Genomic DNA, 17,961 nt, shown 5'->3' with positions numbered 1-17,961 from the left:
TTTAGTCATACAGAGAAATGTTAAATTTAGTCATACAGAGAAATATTATATTTAGTCATACAGAGAAATGTTATATTTAGTCATACAGAGATGTTATATTTAGTCATACAGAGAAATATTATATTTAGTCATACAGAGAAATGTTATATTTAGTCATACAGAGAAATGTTATATTTAGTCATACAGAGAAATGTTATATTTAGTCATACAGAGAAATGTTAAATTTAGTCATACAGAGAAATGTTAAATTTAGTCCAACTGAGAAATGTTAAATTTAGTCAAACTGAGAAATGTTATATTTAGTCATACAGAGAAATGTTATATTTAGTCATACAGAGAAATGTTATATTTAGTCATACAGAGAAATGTTATATTTAGTCATACAGAGAAATGTTATATTTAGTCATACAGAGATGTTATATTTAGTCATACAGAGAAATGTTATATTTAGTCATACAGAGAAATGTTATAGTCATACAGAGAAATGTTAAATTTAGTCATACAGAAAAGTGTTATGTTTAGTCATACAGAGAAATGTGATATTTAGTCATACAGAGAAATGTTATATTTAGTCATACAGAGAAATGTTATATTTAGTCATACAGAGAAATGTTATATTTAGTCATACAGAGAAATGTTATATTTAGTCATGCAGAGAAATGTTATATTTAGTCATACAGAGAAATGTTATATTTAGTCATACAGAGAAATGTTATATTTAGTCATACAGAGATGTTATATTTAGTCATACAGAGAAATGTTATATTTAGTCATACAGAGAAATGTTATAGTCATACAGAGAAATGTTAAATTTAGTCATACAGAAAAGTGTTATGTTTAGTCATACAGAGAAATGTTATATTTAGTCATACAGAGAAATGTTATATTTAGTCATACAGAGAAATGTTATATTTAGTCATACAGAGAAATGTTATATTTAGTCATACAGAGAAATGTTATATTTAGTCATGCAGAGAAATGTTATATTTAGTCATACAGAGAAATGTTATATTTAGTCGTACAGAGAAAAGTTATATTTAGTCACACAGAGAAATGTTATATTAAGTCACACAGAGAAATGTTATATTAAGTCACACAGAGAAATGTTATATTTAGTCATACAGAGAAGTGTTATATTTAGTCATACAGAGAAATGTTATATTTAGTCATACAGAGAAGTGATATATTTTGTCATACAGAGAAGTGATATATTTAGTCATGCAGAGAAGTGTTATATTGGGTCATACAGAGAAATGTTATATTTAGTCATACAGAGAAAGGTTAAATTTAGTCATACAGAGAAATGTTAAATTTAGTCATACAAAGAAATGTTATATTTAGTCATACAGAGAAGTGTTATATTTAGTCATACAGAGAAATGTTACATTTAGTCATACAGAGAAAAGTTATATTTACTCATACAGAGAAATGTTACATTTAGTCATACAGAGAAATGTTATATTTAGTCATACAGAGAAATGTTATATTTAGTCATACAGAGAAATGTTATATTTACTCATACTGAGAAGTGTTATATTAAATCATACAGAGAAATGTTATATTTAGTCATACAGAGAAATGTTATATTTAGTCATACAGAGAAATGTTATATTTAGTCATACAAAGAAATGTTAAATTTAGTCATACTGAGAAGGGATATATTTAGTCATACAAAGAAATGTTAAATTTAGTCATACTGAGAAGGGATATATTTAGTCATACAGAGAAGGGATATATTAAGTTATACAGAGAAATGTTAAATTTAGTCATACTGAGAAATGTTATATTGGGTCATACAGAGAAATGTTATATTTAGTCATACATAGAAGTGATATATTTAGTCATACAAAGAAATGTATTACATTTAGTCATACAGCTGAGAAATGTTATATTGGGTCATACAGAGAAATGTTATATTTAGTCATACATAGAAATGTTATATTTAGTCATACAGAGAAATGTATTACATTTAGTCATACAGCTGAGAAGTGTTATATTTAGTCATACAGAGAAATGTTATATTTAGTCATACAGAGAAATGTACAGTGTATTATATTTAGTCAAACAGAAATGTTATCCATTATCTTCGAGTTAACTCTTATTCAGAGAAAGAAATGTTATACATAGTTACACAGAGGTCTGTTATTTTACAGATAAACATTGCATGTGATTATACAGAAACTTGTTATTTGAACATAAGAATGTTATGTTACTGTTTGATATTTTACTAGTGCTTAGATTGATGGGATCCCTGAAGGATAACGACACCCTGACGCCAAAGGACAGGGCTGCTGTGGCCACTTTAGTTAGGTCCCCATCAGCGCCTGTCAATTTACTGACTCCAAGTGTCAAGCGATCCAGTAGTATGTACTCCTACGGCCTTCCCCAGGTTCCAAGTCAGAGGATGCATCACAACATTCCACACCGCTTCGTCACGGGGCTCAACACACGTGCCACAAAGTGTGCCGTGTGTCTTGGCAGTGTTCCATTTGTCAAGCAGGCATCAAAGTGTCAAGGTTGGTTGTCAAAGTTGTTATAGCTTACATCAGGAAAACATTTTGTGCAATAAATATTTAGTAAAATAAATACAGACACCAGTTTAAATGTATCATCAGATGATAAAATCTGCTATTAGCCAAATGGTCAAATGGAAAAAAGAGTTTGAAATTGTTTTGAATATTTCTATTTAAATTTTCTATTTAAATTCATAATTATATCATATGTTTATAGTACAGCGTAAGCATTGATAATTGTTGAAATAATTCAGCTCTCCCACTCTTCCATCCAGTTTACAATGAGAATAACAAAACATTCCTCTTAAACTTTGTTTCCTTATGTTGCTCTAGTAACTCCTCAGCCAATCAGGAGTCGGTTGTCATTTTACAACAATTATAGACAACATTTATGTTTTTACAGAGTGTCACATGGTGTGCCACCCGAAGTGTCTCTCAGCAGCTCCCGCTACGTGTGGGCTTCCGACAGAGTACTTCCAACACTTTCAGGAAATCATGAGACGAGATGAGGACATGCCAGTCAACAGAAAGATATCTCTGTGCAAGGATGACAGACCTATACATATGAAAGGCTTCCTGAAAATACCCAGGTACCATGACTCATGTAGCACTTTGATGTACCACTCCAGGTTTAAAAGGAAGGGGGGGGGGGGGGGGGGGGGGGGGGGGGCATCAATCATATTATTGCAGGCATTACAATTTTCTGATAAAAATCTGATTTCAGACTTTTTCTCATGTTGGCTGTATTGTTGATTTTAATATTTCGTCATAGAATACACACTACAAATTGGGATTTTAGACTTTTTTTACATTCAACTGCTTTCATACCTGGTGGAATTTCTAGATAGAATTTCTAAATTTTGATGGAATGAACAACACCATCTTTCTGAAGAAAACATGATACAAGCTCATCAGCATCCCTTAATTAAATGAGGATAATTCATTAATGTAAAATTTTCAAAAGGAAAAGCATTATTGAATTTAAGGGAAAATTATGATTGTAGAATTTTCCTTGAGTTCTGTCATGATTTCTTGGAAAATATGAAGTTGATAAATTTCCTTAAATTAAGTAATATTGATGAAATTATAGTACCATGTATTCATAAACACATATATAGGGGTTCTTTCAACGAAGTCTGTGCTATATTCTTCTCAGATAAAGAGTGTCATCAATTGAACACATGGAAGACGTCCTTTGAATGTCAGACTGTAATTGACTGATTTGTTATTAGTCCCCTGCCGTTTGAAAAACTTTAGGTTTACCCTCCGTCTGTCCGTCCGTCCGTCTGTCTGTCTGTCTGTCACGCAACAGTTGTCCGGACAACTCCTTCTAAAGTACTACTCCGATCTTAACGAAACTTGGTATACATGATCAGTATAACATGTAGTTGTGCATCCCACATTATTTTTTCTCGAAAAAACATTTAAAAAATAAAAAATGGGAAATAAATAGGTGCACTTCTAGCTCAGGCAGGGGACTTTATATTGCTGTTGCAATACTATCCATCCTTGTTTTGTTGTGTTACAGTACAGGGACCCAGGGCTGGGAGAGGAAATGGGCATCTCTGGAGGACAATATACTGATGTTATACAACAATGAGACTGACGCCAATCCCGTTGATTCCTTCAATCTGAACCCCGAGGAGACAGACATTACAGTACATAGTGCTATCAGTTCGGCAGAGCTTCCCAATACTGCACTGACGGATCTCAGTCATGTCATCAAAGTGGAGCATGAACCTCTGACCACATGCTGGCCTGGCAGGTAACATGATCTTAGGACAGCAATTTGAACAGTGAATTAATGATAGTGATAATAGACAATGTCATTTTTAGCTCACCGGTTACAAGGCAGAGGCAGGCAGATAGTGTTACCTATGGCCCTTTTTCATTTTTGCGGTCCAAACGGTTAGACCACTTGGACCGGTGTTGTTCATTCATGAAATGAAGATGGACCTGGTGATTTTATATTGTTTTCAGACGAACCTTGACAAAGACTCCCAAGGCCTGTATTAACATTTGCAGGTCCGTCAAGATATATGTTTGAAATATTACATTTAAAAACTGACGAACCGGTTTGTCCGCATAAACGTACAGGCCCCTGGTCTGTCCTGTCCCAACCTGTCCTGATCTGATGCAATGTAACTAGCTAATCTTAGGAATTGCTGAGGTTTCGGTGTGTCAAGTGGCAGCAGGGGCGTTTGTCTTACAGACATTTTCTAGTCTTATACTAAAACCGTTTATCTACCTGTCAACTCTGAAAACTTAATGAGATGTGACTATTTCAGAGCTTTTCAATTTCACTAAATACCACCCAGTTGTAATTTTATCATAGCATGTTGCCTTATTTCCTATACAGTAATCATCCGTTTTTGTTTCGCCTGCAGTAGAAATTAGAAGTGGATACTATGGTCATGGTGTTTTCTGTCATCACCATGGTCATCCTTATGGTGATGACACACTGCCACACAAGGAAGATTTCATCCACTACTTTATCAAGTAACTGCTTGCTTGGGATAGCTTTTCAGGCATGGATGTCAAAGGTCAAGGTCATTATAATAGAAAATCAGTGTATGCTTAGTATTTCAAGTTTCATTGGACAAATTGAAAGGTTAATCTGAGGTTTACAGGCTCATACGTCGTGGAGTTTCTAGTTTCTATACATCTTTTTTTCCTTTTTGAACATTTAAATGTTTCCTTTCACAGAGTATTATACCTGATGGCAATGAACTTCTCAGAAAAGTCCAAGTGGGTGGCATGTTTTGAAGGAGCAGTGAAAAACTTTCAGAAAAAGGACACTGTGAAAAGACAGGTAAAACTTTGTAATGACTTACCAATGACTAGTTCAGAATTAAACTTTGTAATGATTAACCAATGACTAATTCAGAATTAGATCTAGTCTATGAGTTTCCAAATAATTTCATAAATGGATGCTCAGGTAGTACATTTGATAGTGTTCTTGCCTCTCAACATGACAGAAGTTTACTGTTGTTTGGGCGTGATGAGATACTAAACATTTTCCAGTGGTCTGATTTGATTTTAACACTCAGATCTTTCAATATGATTCTCCCTACAGAAATTACAGACCACAACGATTCTGGATCTGGCTGGTGAGAAACGACTTGATCTCAACTGTACAAAGGTTTTCTCCAAACAGGTAATGGTAACTCTCTCATTGATTCCTTATTGATATAATACTGGCATTCCTCAACCATTCCTGTTCTATAGCTCCCACTATCCAGGAACCACGGAACCAAATGATTTCCCATAGACGATAATGTTAACGTTTACCACTGCTTAAATGGAGTTTTCAACACTGGTCCACTAGCCATAATTTTGAAGAATGTCATCTCGGAAACCTGTAAATAGAATGATTAAAAATTCTACCAATTTGAACTTTTTTTATAGGGGGGCCACCATCTTGTATTGAATTCAGCACCAAAAATTCATCTAAATTTACAACAAAATACACACTTAATTAACTCCCCCTGACAAAAACAAGCTAGGAAAAAAATAATTTTTTTTCTATATATTTTACATCTACACGTATTGCCCAGCCCACACATAAAACTTTGGAAACTTCTCTCACCTAAATATCCAATCAGTAGGCCTCGATGTATTCACCTTCCTATTAAATCTTTTGCCCAAACGGGGAAAACCCACAATCTATTTTTGATTTGGTTCTGTGGTGCCTATATCCAGTGTCCCATGGTAACAGTAAAATCTTTCACCTCATTTGGGTAAGACAAGTGATCTCATTCAGACAGGGAAGTTTCTATTATTCTCACATACTTCACAGGGTGATTCCGTGGTCGCTAGGGATGGGACAAATCAATCTCACACAGGGTACGGAAAGACAGCTGGCACGCGCTATGATGCCACTAACAATAGCGCAACATCATCATTTTATGTTGCGTAACCACATCTCAAATTGATGACGTCATCAATTTTGATGCACATTCCATGGGACATTGATGATGACATGATGGAAAAGTTTCACAACACTTTAGAATTTGTTAGCTCACCTGGTCCGAAGGACCAAGGTGAGCTTATGCCATACTGTGGCGTCCGTCGTCCGTCGGTCAACAATTGACTGAAGCATCCCTATGGGTAGGGGACTCAAAATTGTACAAATGATGGGGCTGACCCCCTGGGGGCCTCTGGGGCGGGGCCAAAAGGGGTCAGTTTAGCTATATTGATATAAACGACTTCTTCTCTGAAACCGAGCAATGAATATCGCTCATATTTGCCTGGTAGCATCACTATGTGGTGGGGATTCAAAATTGTAGAAATGATTGGGCCTGACCCCCTGGGGGTCTTAGGGCGTGGCCAAAAAGGGCCCGTTTGGCTAGATTGATTTAAACGACTTCTCCTCTGAAACCAAGCAATGGATATTGCTCATATTTGCCTGGTAGCACCCCCTTGGGGTAGGGATTAAAACTTGTACAAATGATGGGGCTGACCCCCCTGGGGGCTGAGGGGCGGGCCAGAAGGGGTCAATTTGCCTAAATTGATATAAACAACTTCTCTGAAACTAAGCAATGGATATCGCTCATATTTGCCTGGTAGCATCCCCTCGGGGTAGAGATACAAATTAGTACAATTGGTGGGGCTGAGGGGCGGGGCCAAAAGGGATCAATTGGCTAAATTGACGTTTTTAGAATTACAATAAAACCAATGTTCATGTACCCATATAAAATGCTTATGATATATTGACATAGCAATACCAGTGACAAATATACTTAAGCATAGTTCTTGTTTCATATCTCATGAAACCAGGTGAGTTACAGGCCCTCTGGGCCTCTTGTTTCTTGTTATAAGTGAAAAAATATGGACTGGTACCGCAGACCGTATCTCAACCCTCATATAAGAGTGTGGCTGGGCAGCACTCCGCAAGTCTCATGCTGGCCAGCCAAACTCTTACTCTGGGGTTGAGATATTCCTGTCCGTGGTACAGATTCTATTATTTTCCATGGACAGGTGTATCCATAATTATACCCCCACAACGAAGTTAGGGGGGTATACTGGAATCAGGTTGTCCGTCCGTCTGTCTGTAGACACGTTTTGTCCGGACAACTCCTCCTAAACTGATGGGCCGATTCCAATGAAACTTCACACACATATTGATTATCATGTGTAAATGTGCATGCCACTTTCTTTTTCTCAAAATTATGGTTGCTATGGCAACTGGTCACTATAAACAGGTTTTCCGATAAGAACCATAACTTTAAGTTTGTCCGGACAACTCCTCCTAAACCGAGGGGCCAATTTCAATGAAACTTCACACAAAAGTAGAGGACCATGTGTAGATGTGCATGCCACTTTCTTTTTCTCAAAATTATGGTTGCTATGGCAACTGGTCACTATAAACAGGTTTTCCGATAAGAACCATAACTTTAAGTTTGTCCGGACAACCCCTCCTAAACCGAAGGGCCGATTTCAATGAAACTTCACACAAATATAGAGGATCATGTGTAGATGTGTATGCCTCTTTCTTTTTCTCAAAATTATGGTTGCTATGGCAACTGGTCACTATATTACTGGGTTATCTTAGTTAGCCTCTAATTAACAGTTCCAATTCACCATTGACTCGTGCAGATTGCGGGGGGTATTAGTCAGCCATCCTGGCGACAGTTCTAGTTTTACCTGTGTTTCCGTATCTCACCCTAGAGTTGAAATGGGGATCTCCTTTTCACAGCATCTGTATGACATCACCTCAACAATACAATGATGCCACTTTGACAATATAATAACATCACATTGCCTTACATAGATGTAATTTGTAAACAAGAGGAAAAAACAGGGTAAGAGAAAAAATAATCTTTCATCGCCTTGATTGAGAGAGGAGGAAATCTCAACCCTCGGCAAGCTTTATGTTTCTCAACTTAAAAATCTTCCTCCTTAGGTTGAGATTCCCGAAGACATCACACTCTTAAAGATGTGGATACATGTATCCAGGGTAAGAGAAATATCAGTTCTGTATTGGTTGTTTTAGCTGCTGCTGTTGGGAGCTGATGAGGGATTGTATGCTGTCAGTATGCAGATAGGGAAGCCATCTACATTGGTGAAGTTAACAGGCTTCAAAAGTGTCCATCAAATTGAGATAATTAGTGCTGTGGGCATGGTCATCATGGTTATAGGTAACTATCGTGTTAATATATTCTCACCTTAAACAATACTGGTGATGTAGGTAGATTGTATGTAACTAGTGTTAATGTTACAGGTATTGACAGTATAAAAGTATCATTTAACATAGATATATGTATCAAAAGGACTGGTGTTGTAGGTAGATCTCAAATAAAAGTAAAGGTATTGACAGTATAAAAGTATTCAGATGCTGTAGGTAGATCTCAAGTAAGAGTACAGGTTTTGACAGTATAAAAGTATTATTTAATGAGCGATAGGTAAAGGTACTGTAGGTAGATCTCTAGTAAGAGTATAGGTATTGACAGTGTAAAAGTATTATTTAATGAGCGATAGGTAAAGGTACTGTAGGTAGATCTCAAGTAAGAGTACAGGTATTGACAGTGTAAAAGTATTATTTAATGAGCGATAGGTAAAGGTGCTGTAGGTAGATCTCCAGTAAGAGTACAGGTATTGACAGTATAAAAGTACCATCTAATTGGCGATAGGTAAAGGTGTTGTAGGTAGATTTTATGTAATGTTAAATGTATCATCAGTGAAAAAGTATTATAAAACCATATAAAAGTTAAGATTGTTGTGTAAGTTATGTACGTAACAAGTGTAAAATTTTCAGGTATCAGAAGTGTATTTACTCACCTTTATGAATCGTCCGTCTTATTTACAGGAAAAAACAGACGAGTGGTATGGGTTGATAAAAAATTAATAAAGATAAAATTGGACCAAGCTACAGGAAACGAGTCGCCCCCTATCCACTATGATGAGGTGGAGGGGATGTTTGGTTGTACGCTACTGGAGGTGAAACGACACCACGACACAGTGTACATGTGTGTAGGAATGGTGGATCGTGTCGTCATACTCAAGTACAACACAGATCTCCGTGCGTTCTGTGTCAGAAAGGTGAGACATTTAAGGAGCTCCATTTCAGTGTATGTGGGTGATGGAAGACATCTTTTCTGTGATTCTTTTACTCTTCAGATGTTTTAACTGAAGTATTTACCACAATTCAGTAAATTTGAGATTTATTTGATTTGTTAATTAAAACAGTTTCAGGTAGTACCACAACTGTATCTTTAGTCCGATAATTTCCTCTATCAAGAAAATATACATACAAGTAATGTATCTGTTAATTAGGTGCATGAAAATTAAGACAGTAACAATGTGTTCTCTATATATACCGCTATATCACAGCAAAAATAATATAGCCGTCTCAAATCGGTTCACATATTAATCAAGTCTAAAATGTGTTTCATGGTTATAAAATAGGGGCAGTTTAATTAATTTAATTTGTAAAGTTCCTGTGTGTATGACCTGTGTCTTTTGTTACAGGAGCTGATGACGTCAGAACCCTGCAGCTGTATGTGTATATCACAGGACTTTGTAATTGTGGGGACAGACAAATTCTATCGTATCGACCTCGAACACCCAGCCATGACAGGTAGGTTCTCTCCCAACACTCACAGATTTTTACATCACATTTATGTGCGACTAAATCAACCAGCCGACATCCCTCAACCCCCTCCTCCCTCCCACTTGGTATCCTTTGTGTAATGCATACGAATACTACAGTACTACTATGAGGGTCCATATATACTTAATTACTGCTCAATAGTAATAACATACATCCCTCCTACTAGTGGTGTTCCGATTAATCAAGTTTGATTGTGGTTGTCACTTATGTCATATAAAATAAAAGTGTCTAGATGACTGGAACAGCACAGTAAGCATCACAAAGGAATGGAAGAAATATTTAATAACAAAAAAAAGGAAAATAAAAAATTAATCAATATTAGTTGATCATAGATTGGATAGACAAAACTAATGATTAAGCAGGATTTCAACCGATTCCCATCACTGCTTCCTGCTGTCTTGTCTTCAACACTTCCATTCTGAAGATTGGAATATTATCTCTGAATCATTGTAGTTCACTATTTTATAGGAATATGCAACAGAGGTTAAACTAGGTCAAGGTAATTAAAATAAAATGGAATATATTTCATGTATTAATTTCATTGATATATATTTTGTTTTTTTGTACAGAGTTTGTGGACAAGAAGGACAACTCACTCGCGTTTGCTGCATTCGGAGCTGCCATACACAAGAGTTTCCCAATAGATGTTGTCAAGGTGTCTCCAGAGGGACTGCCCCTGGAGTTCCTCCTCTGTTTCCATGGTAATGTCCCTAGTAGCGGACATGTTAAAGTTTCTGATTTGCATTTGCAGAATAGCTTTCAGTTTCAATCTCTGCTGAAGTTGAACCACAGAATAATTTTAGAATCTTTACCCATTTTATAAAAAAACATCATTTAATATCAAAACAAGTTTTGTGTCTTCAGTGGTTGTTTGATTTGCTCTTTCAGAATTCGGTGTGTTTGTTGACATCAAAGGAAGAAGGAGCCGACCCAAGGACTTGAAATGGAGTTGCCTTCCATTAGCGTTTGGTAAAAACATTAACCATTGTTATGATTGTGTGTGGGTCGGGTTAGACTGTGGTAAAAACATTAACCAATGTTATGATTGTGTGTGGGTCAGGTTAGCTTGTGGTAAAAACATTAACTTATGTTATGATTGTGTGTGGGTCGGGTTAGCTTGTGGTAAAAACATTAACTTATGTTATGATTGTGTGTGGGTCGGGTTAGCATGTTATGATTGTGTGTGGGTCGGGTTAGCTTGTGGTAAAAACATTAACTTATGTTATGATTGTGTGTGGGTCGGGTTAGCTTGTGGTAAAAACATTAACTTATGTTATGATTGTGTGTGGGTCGGGTTAGCTTGTGGTAAAAACAACCAATGTTATGATGTGTGTGGGAGGGGATTAGCCTTTGGTAAAAACAACCAATGTTATGATGTGTGTGGGAGGGGGGATTAGCCTTTGGTAAAAACAACCAATGTTATGGTGTGTGTACATGTGTATGTGTGTGGGAGGGGATTAGCCTTTGGTAAAAACAACCAATGTTATGATGTGTGTGGGAGGGGATTAGCCTTTAGTAAAAACAACCAATGTTATGATGTGTGTGGGAGGGGGGATTAGCCTTTGGCAAAAACAACCAATGTTATGGTGTGTGTAGATGTGTATGTGTGTGGTAGGGGATTAGTATTTGGTATGTGTGTGACTGTGTGTTGGGCTATGTATGTATTTTTTATGTATGTCATTTTTACAATCCTATAAGGGCTTGACTGCACAAATCACATGTATGATATCAAAGGAACCTATAACTAAAGGGAGATAACTAACACAAAAATGTGCAATTAGTAAGGAACCATGCCTCCTTAAATCAAGTACCCTGGCAATATATCATGTCCCACCGTCAGATCTTCATAAAGTAGTGTTTAATGATGATCCGTACTTGATTGTAATGCATGGTATTGAGTGACCAATCCCAAATACATATTTATAATATAACTTAAATGAGGTTGTTTGCCATAATCACTCAAATATCCAGGTGGGCAATACAGGCTGTTTAGGCCTCTTGTTTATTCATCATCCTGAAGATGTGATGTTTTGCATTCCACAGGTTACAGCGAGCCATTCCTCTACATTATCTACTTCAACAGTATCCAGGGAATCACTATTCCTGCCGACAAGAATGACACAAGGTACGCTGTCCAACCCTTCTTAAAATTGGGTATTGGATAAGGTTCTAAATATTTTCTTCCATTGATCCAAAAATAATTTTACAATCAAAATTAACTTCATAGGTTGAAATATATAACTAAAGAGTGGTTAGGTGGTGCAGTGGAAAACTCACTCACGCTTCACCTGGTAATTTCAGTTGATATCACTTGGTCTCAATGGTTGTAAAATAAACAACGTTTATAGCTTTATATGTAAACCTTATCAGAATTTTACTTATTTCATTACCCAAGTTCTTGCCAATCCACCCTTGGGATTTGATCAAATTGCATAGCTTACATAAAAATAAAGCTTTGGTTATTCTTTTGGATATCTGTGTTACAAAAATTACTAGGAAACAAATTTTAAGCATGAGTATGAAGTCCTACATAAAATTGTGATTTTGAAATCGCTAGGTTGGAACATTCTCGGCAAACTTGTGTTATGACTGTTAATAGATATATATGATTTGGTAACATCTTGTGTTCTGTAGAGGAAAGCAGACTATCCTGGACATGCATTGTCCACGGTACCTTGGAAGGGCAATCAGGGTTGGAGGGGTGTATGTATCCACAAGTGACAGCCAGGGAACTCAGCTTGTGTGTCTGCGGGGAAACGACGGCATGAACATCAACTACTACGAGGATAATAAAGAGAACAAGTACAGGTTTGTGGTTTATCATCCATGGATAAAACTAACGTAAAACACATAGATTTCATGAAATTACATATTTTGTGAACCCTGATCTAGAAATGACTTAAATTTGTGAAGGGGGACTTATGAGAATCATGGACTCGGTAAGTAACTTGGTCGTCATCCAAACATCCAAATGTGTTATTTTCATAGAAATAACTACTCTGTAGTGTGGAACTTCAGGAATCTAGTGTAATTTATATAAATAATCAATGCTTAAAGCTCATCAGATCACATGTCTATGTAATAAAACAGTTTTTCATATAATCTCACTTGTGATTGTTATTAACTGAACTGGTACCATGTTACAATTTTGCATATGTTACTAGTATGATATACCCTGGAGTGTTTTTATACCCCCGCAATGAAGTTAGGGGGGGTATACTGGAATCAGGTTGTCCGTCCGTCCGTCTGTCTGTAGACACATTTTGTCCGGACAACTTCTCCCAAACCGATGGGCCGATTCCAATGAAACTTCACACAAATATTAATGATCATGTGTAGATGTGCATGCCACTTTCTTTTTCTCAAAATTATGGTTGCTATCATAATGGCAACTGGTCACTATAAACAGGTTTTCCGATAAGAACCATAACTTTAAATTTGTCCGGACAACTCCTCCTAAACCGAAGGGCCGATTTCAATGAAACTTCACAGAAATAAAGAGGACCATGTGTAGATGTGCATGCCACTTCGTTTTTCTAAAAATTATGGTTGCTATGGCAACTGGTCACTATAAACAGGTTTGCCGATAAAAACCGTAACTTTAAGTTTGTCCGGACAACTCCATCTAAACCGAAGGGCCGATTTCAATGAAACTTCACACAAATATAGAGGACCATGTGTAGATGTGCATGCCACTTTCTTTTTCTAAAAATTATGGTTGCTTTGGCAACTAGTCACTGAATTCTCTTTATTGTAAAAACACATATTTCAGACATTGTGAATTTCAGAAATATCGGCATGCACAGGTTATCTTAGTTAGCCTCTAATTAACAGTTCCAATTCACCATTGACTCGTGCAGATTGCGGGGGTATTAGTCAGCCATCCTGGCGACAGTTCTAGTTATATAGCTGGGCCAGTCATAAATACATTGTGATGTCATGATTTGGACATTGACATCACATCACGAATTGAAAATGGTGCAACAAAATGGCTGCATCAGTTTGATTTTGTCCCTTTTTTCTATCAAAAGTTTTCCTTTCATATGAGATTTTATGGTATTGGTATATACAGTATATTAATTTTTTCCTGCCAAGGCTTGCAAAAGTAAACTAAAACATGTTCTGTAAAGTTTCATAAGAAACTCATTTAAGATCTTAATATATTTATTTAATGTTCTCAATGTTTTGTTGCAGTTTGGCAGTAAACAAAGGAAAGGGAAGGTTCGGCAGTCCAAGGAGAGGAAATACCATGGGCTCTTCCCACATGCGGCGACAGCTGTCTGGCTCATCTCTGGACAGTAACATGAGTGAGATCTCGTCAGTGTCCACAGTGTCCACAGCAACCAGTGTGGAAAGTTGTACAACGTATGGATCAGATGTATGACCTTGACTTCAGTCTTCCCACAGTATATGGGTCTGACCCCGAGTATGCAGGTGATAAAAGTTTTGTCCCAAAAACTTTTGGTTTGAAGGTCAGAAATGTGACATTGACCCAGGATCAGAGATTAACATTGTCCCTGTCATCAGGATTGACTTTTGATTGGGCAGTCAGACATTTGACCTTGACTCTGGATCAGAGATTTGTGTTGTCTATGTATAGAGCACAAGTCATTATGAACTTTTGGTGGTCAGAAGTTTGACCTTGACTTTGGATCAGAGATTTGTGTTGTCTATGTATAGAGCACAAGTCATCATTATGGACTATTGATTGGAGGTCAGAAGTTTGACCTTGACTCTGGATCACAGATTTGAATTATCCATGTATAGATCACAAGTCATCATTATGAACTTTTGGTGGTCAGAAGTTTGACCTTGACTCTGAATCAGAGATAAGTTTTGTCCTTGTGTAGGTCACAAGTCATCTGGAAGGACTTTTGAAATATTGACCTTTAATCAATGCAGAAAATAGTGCCATGGATTATTTTTTTTCAAAAGCAATTATCTTGTTGTTTAACAAGTTTTTAAGTTCTGCAGAGTGAGGTTTTTGATCTGTAATTGATTTTAGCTCCGTCAAAGTGGAACCAGGTGTATATCTGATTCAAAGACATTTTTACTTGTTCTACCATAGATATGAACATTCACAAGGACATTGTTCCATACTTAATATGACTTTATACATTCCTGATGAAGTACATGCTTGTGAGAAATCTTGTTTTGAAAGTATATGTTTTAAACAATTTAGTCAGGGCACTGATCACAGATTTTGTATATCATTATCCATATGCATGGGGCCTCAGTGTTGTAACAATTGACAGATTGTACACTGAATGTTGTTTGTATAAAATGAGACAGTGATTAGATGATATGTGTTTAACTCAAATGATAACAAGAAATATATACTTGGATAATATTTCAGTTGAAAGTTTAGTGGGATTTGAGAATGTGTTCGAACTTCAAAATTGGATTCAAATTATGCACTCATCTTCAAATAAGAAAAGTACAAAAAAAAACCAACTTTGGGTGGTTTATGATTTTTGGACTTTGTCATTTTCTTCATTATTAAGATGTCAGTTTTGTCAATATTCTTTAATAGAATCAGCCCTTTTCATAATTAAGTAAAAGAACTATAGCAACCAAGTTTGATCAAAAGACACACACCTGAGAGCATGGCAAGTAGAAATTTTCAAGAAGAAACAAAAAACATTGATTCACTTTTTGGGAAAATGTGAAATTTTCATAGATTTCCTAAATTTTGTGAAAGATTAACGAATAATTTTGTACACACCTTCAATAAATAGCAATGTACTCCAGGACAATAACATATAAAACCAAAGAAATTTTGTTTCATACTTTGAATTGTATTTTTCTGTAAAATTTATTGGAAACCGCATCAAGATAATCATGGAGTTATAGTTCTCTGGTCGGTTGTAGATTTATATGTTTCATGTATACTAATTTTATTTATTTTCAGTTAGCTTCAGTTTTCTCTGATGTATGTATTGATGTATATTTCTGTTGGAGAATTTTATTGCAGATCTCTAGTGTGCAGAACCAGTTTTATAGAAAACATTGTGTATAGAGACAGTTTTTATAGACTTCCATATAAATATCGAGTTTTATAGAGCATTACTTGCGAAGAGAGGCAGTTTTACAAAAGACTTGCATTTACTTGTTTGTCATTGATGCATCTTTCCTGGTTCGATCTGGCAAATTTTACCTGGTACATTATTAAGTTTTGAATTTTTAGACTTTCATTGAACTTGCAGACTAATTCTACTCTTGTTAAAGAGTAGATCAACAGTCTGCTTCTAAATAAAATAATAATTACTTCAGCCCGAATTAAAATGATAACAGTATGTCTGAACCCTACTGGCCTAGAAATAACTCTGCTCTAATTATCCTATTGAAATTTTGAATGTTGTTATAAACTGATGTACATGTAATATACCTTTTTCTACCATTTCTAACACCTGATTAGATTTTGGTGGTTATTGGTCAAGGATAAACGTCAAAGGTCACACTTCACTGCTTTTGTAATAAAATGGCTTGTGAGCAAGATGTGAACCTCTGGACAGATTTAGTTCATATTCACACTATAGCATCACACCATCTATACTTGGATAGTTTTATTTTATTGATTGATCCAATAGAGTAAAACTTAATTAACTATTGAAAAATGAAGTTTTTTTCCCCTACCAACCTATCTATTAACCCAAACTTAAGATCTTGTCACATTTAGCCAAACAAATATTTGATTAACACTGACCTTAGGGCCAGTGACCTTAGAATATAAAGTGTTATGATGCCTGATAACACTTCTGACATTAAGAACTTTGCGAAACTAGTCCCAAACATTAGAATATTCTAGAAATGTTCTTTTCTCTAACATTTTTGAGGAGTAAGCTTGGTAAGTTTGTTTAAGTTTTAGTATAATGTGTATCGTCAAAGTCGATATGCATACTTGTAGGTGTATTTTTGTGCAATATGACTCCTGATAATAACTTTTAAGTAAATGGATATAGAGATTTGAACCTACAGTTAGGTAATACTGGATGTGGTCTGCATAATGTTTTTGTTGTTTGCATACCAGGTATGTTTAAAAAAATAAATGTATTAATCTACAGCAGAATTTCAAACTGTTACTGAACATGGATGTTTGAATTATGATAAAATAGATATCAACAGATAGATGCTATTAAACTTGATACAAGACCTCTTTGTATATTGTTTTTAAGTAAACATCAGATAAAGGGTGGAATACAACAATGAAAGGTGGGGGAGAGTATTGAAGGGTGAGATACAACAATGAACGGTGGGGGAGAGTATAGAAGGGTGAGATACAACAATGAAAGGTGGGGAGAGTATTGAAAGGTGAGATACAACAATGAAAGGTGGGGAGAGTATTGAAAGGTGAGATAGAACAATGAAAGGTGGAGAGAGTATTGAAGGGTGGGGTACAACAATAAAAGGTGGGGAGAGTATTGAAGGGTGGGGTACAACAATGAAAGGTGGGGAGAGTATTGAAGGTTGGAATACAACCATGAAAGGTGGGGAGAGTATTGAAGGTTGGGGTACAACAATGAAAGGTGGGGAGAGTATTGAAGGGTGGGGTACAACAATGAAAGGTGGGGGAGAGTATTGAAGGGTGAGATACAACAATGAAAGGTGGAGAGAGTATTGAAGGTTGGGATACAACCATGAAAGGTGGGGAGAGTATTGAAGGTTGGGGTACAACAATGAAAGGTGGGGAGAGTATTGAAGGGTGGGGTACAACAATGAAAGGTGGGGAGAGTATTGAAGGGTGGGGTACAACAATGAAAGGTGGGGAGAGTATTGAAGGGTGGGGTACAACAATGAAAGGTGGGGGAGAGTATTGAAGGGTGAGATACAACAATG

The 17,961-nt window shown here is 36.2% G+C and overlaps 1 protein-coding gene across 3 annotated transcripts in view; it reads left to right on the top strand.

Moving 5' to 3' along the window:
* The window catches only part of LOC117332496 (citron Rho-interacting kinase-like), a 62,207-nt gene extending 45,037 nt beyond the window's left edge, over positions 1 to 17,170 (top strand). For all 3 annotated transcript variants that reach the window (XM_033891427.1, XM_033891428.1, XM_033891426.1), the window contains 13 exons: positions 2,232 to 2,516; positions 2,917 to 3,103; positions 4,042 to 4,278; positions 5,220 to 5,325; positions 5,590 to 5,670; positions 8,509 to 8,653; positions 9,322 to 9,554; positions 9,984 to 10,092; positions 10,695 to 10,826; positions 11,014 to 11,094; positions 12,169 to 12,250; positions 12,760 to 12,933; positions 14,320 to 17,170. In XM_033891427.1, coding sequence (XP_033747318.1) covers positions 2,232 to 2,516; positions 2,917 to 3,103; positions 4,042 to 4,278; positions 5,220 to 5,325; positions 5,590 to 5,670; positions 8,509 to 8,653; positions 9,322 to 9,554; positions 9,984 to 10,092; positions 10,695 to 10,826; positions 11,014 to 11,094; positions 12,169 to 12,250; positions 12,760 to 12,933; positions 14,320 to 14,509 — 2,042 coding nt within the window. In that variant the 3' untranslated portion in view covers positions 14,510 to 17,170. The remainder of the gene's footprint in view (positions 1 to 2,231; positions 2,517 to 2,916; positions 3,104 to 4,041; positions 4,279 to 5,219; positions 5,326 to 5,589; positions 5,671 to 8,508; positions 8,654 to 9,321; positions 9,555 to 9,983; positions 10,093 to 10,694; positions 10,827 to 11,013; positions 11,095 to 12,168; positions 12,251 to 12,759; positions 12,934 to 14,319) is intronic.
* The last annotated feature ends 791 nt before the right edge of the window (positions 17,171 to 17,961 follow it).

The sequence above is a fragment of the Pecten maximus genome, chromosome 8 (assembly GCF_902652985.1).
Source record: "Pecten maximus chromosome 8, xPecMax1.1, whole genome shotgun sequence".
In the NCBI taxonomy this organism is placed as follows: domain Eukaryota; kingdom Metazoa; phylum Mollusca; class Bivalvia; order Pectinida; family Pectinidae; genus Pecten; species Pecten maximus.
The sequence above is the reverse complement of the archived record's forward strand: the minus strand, read 5'-3'. Positions and strand labels throughout refer to the sequence as shown.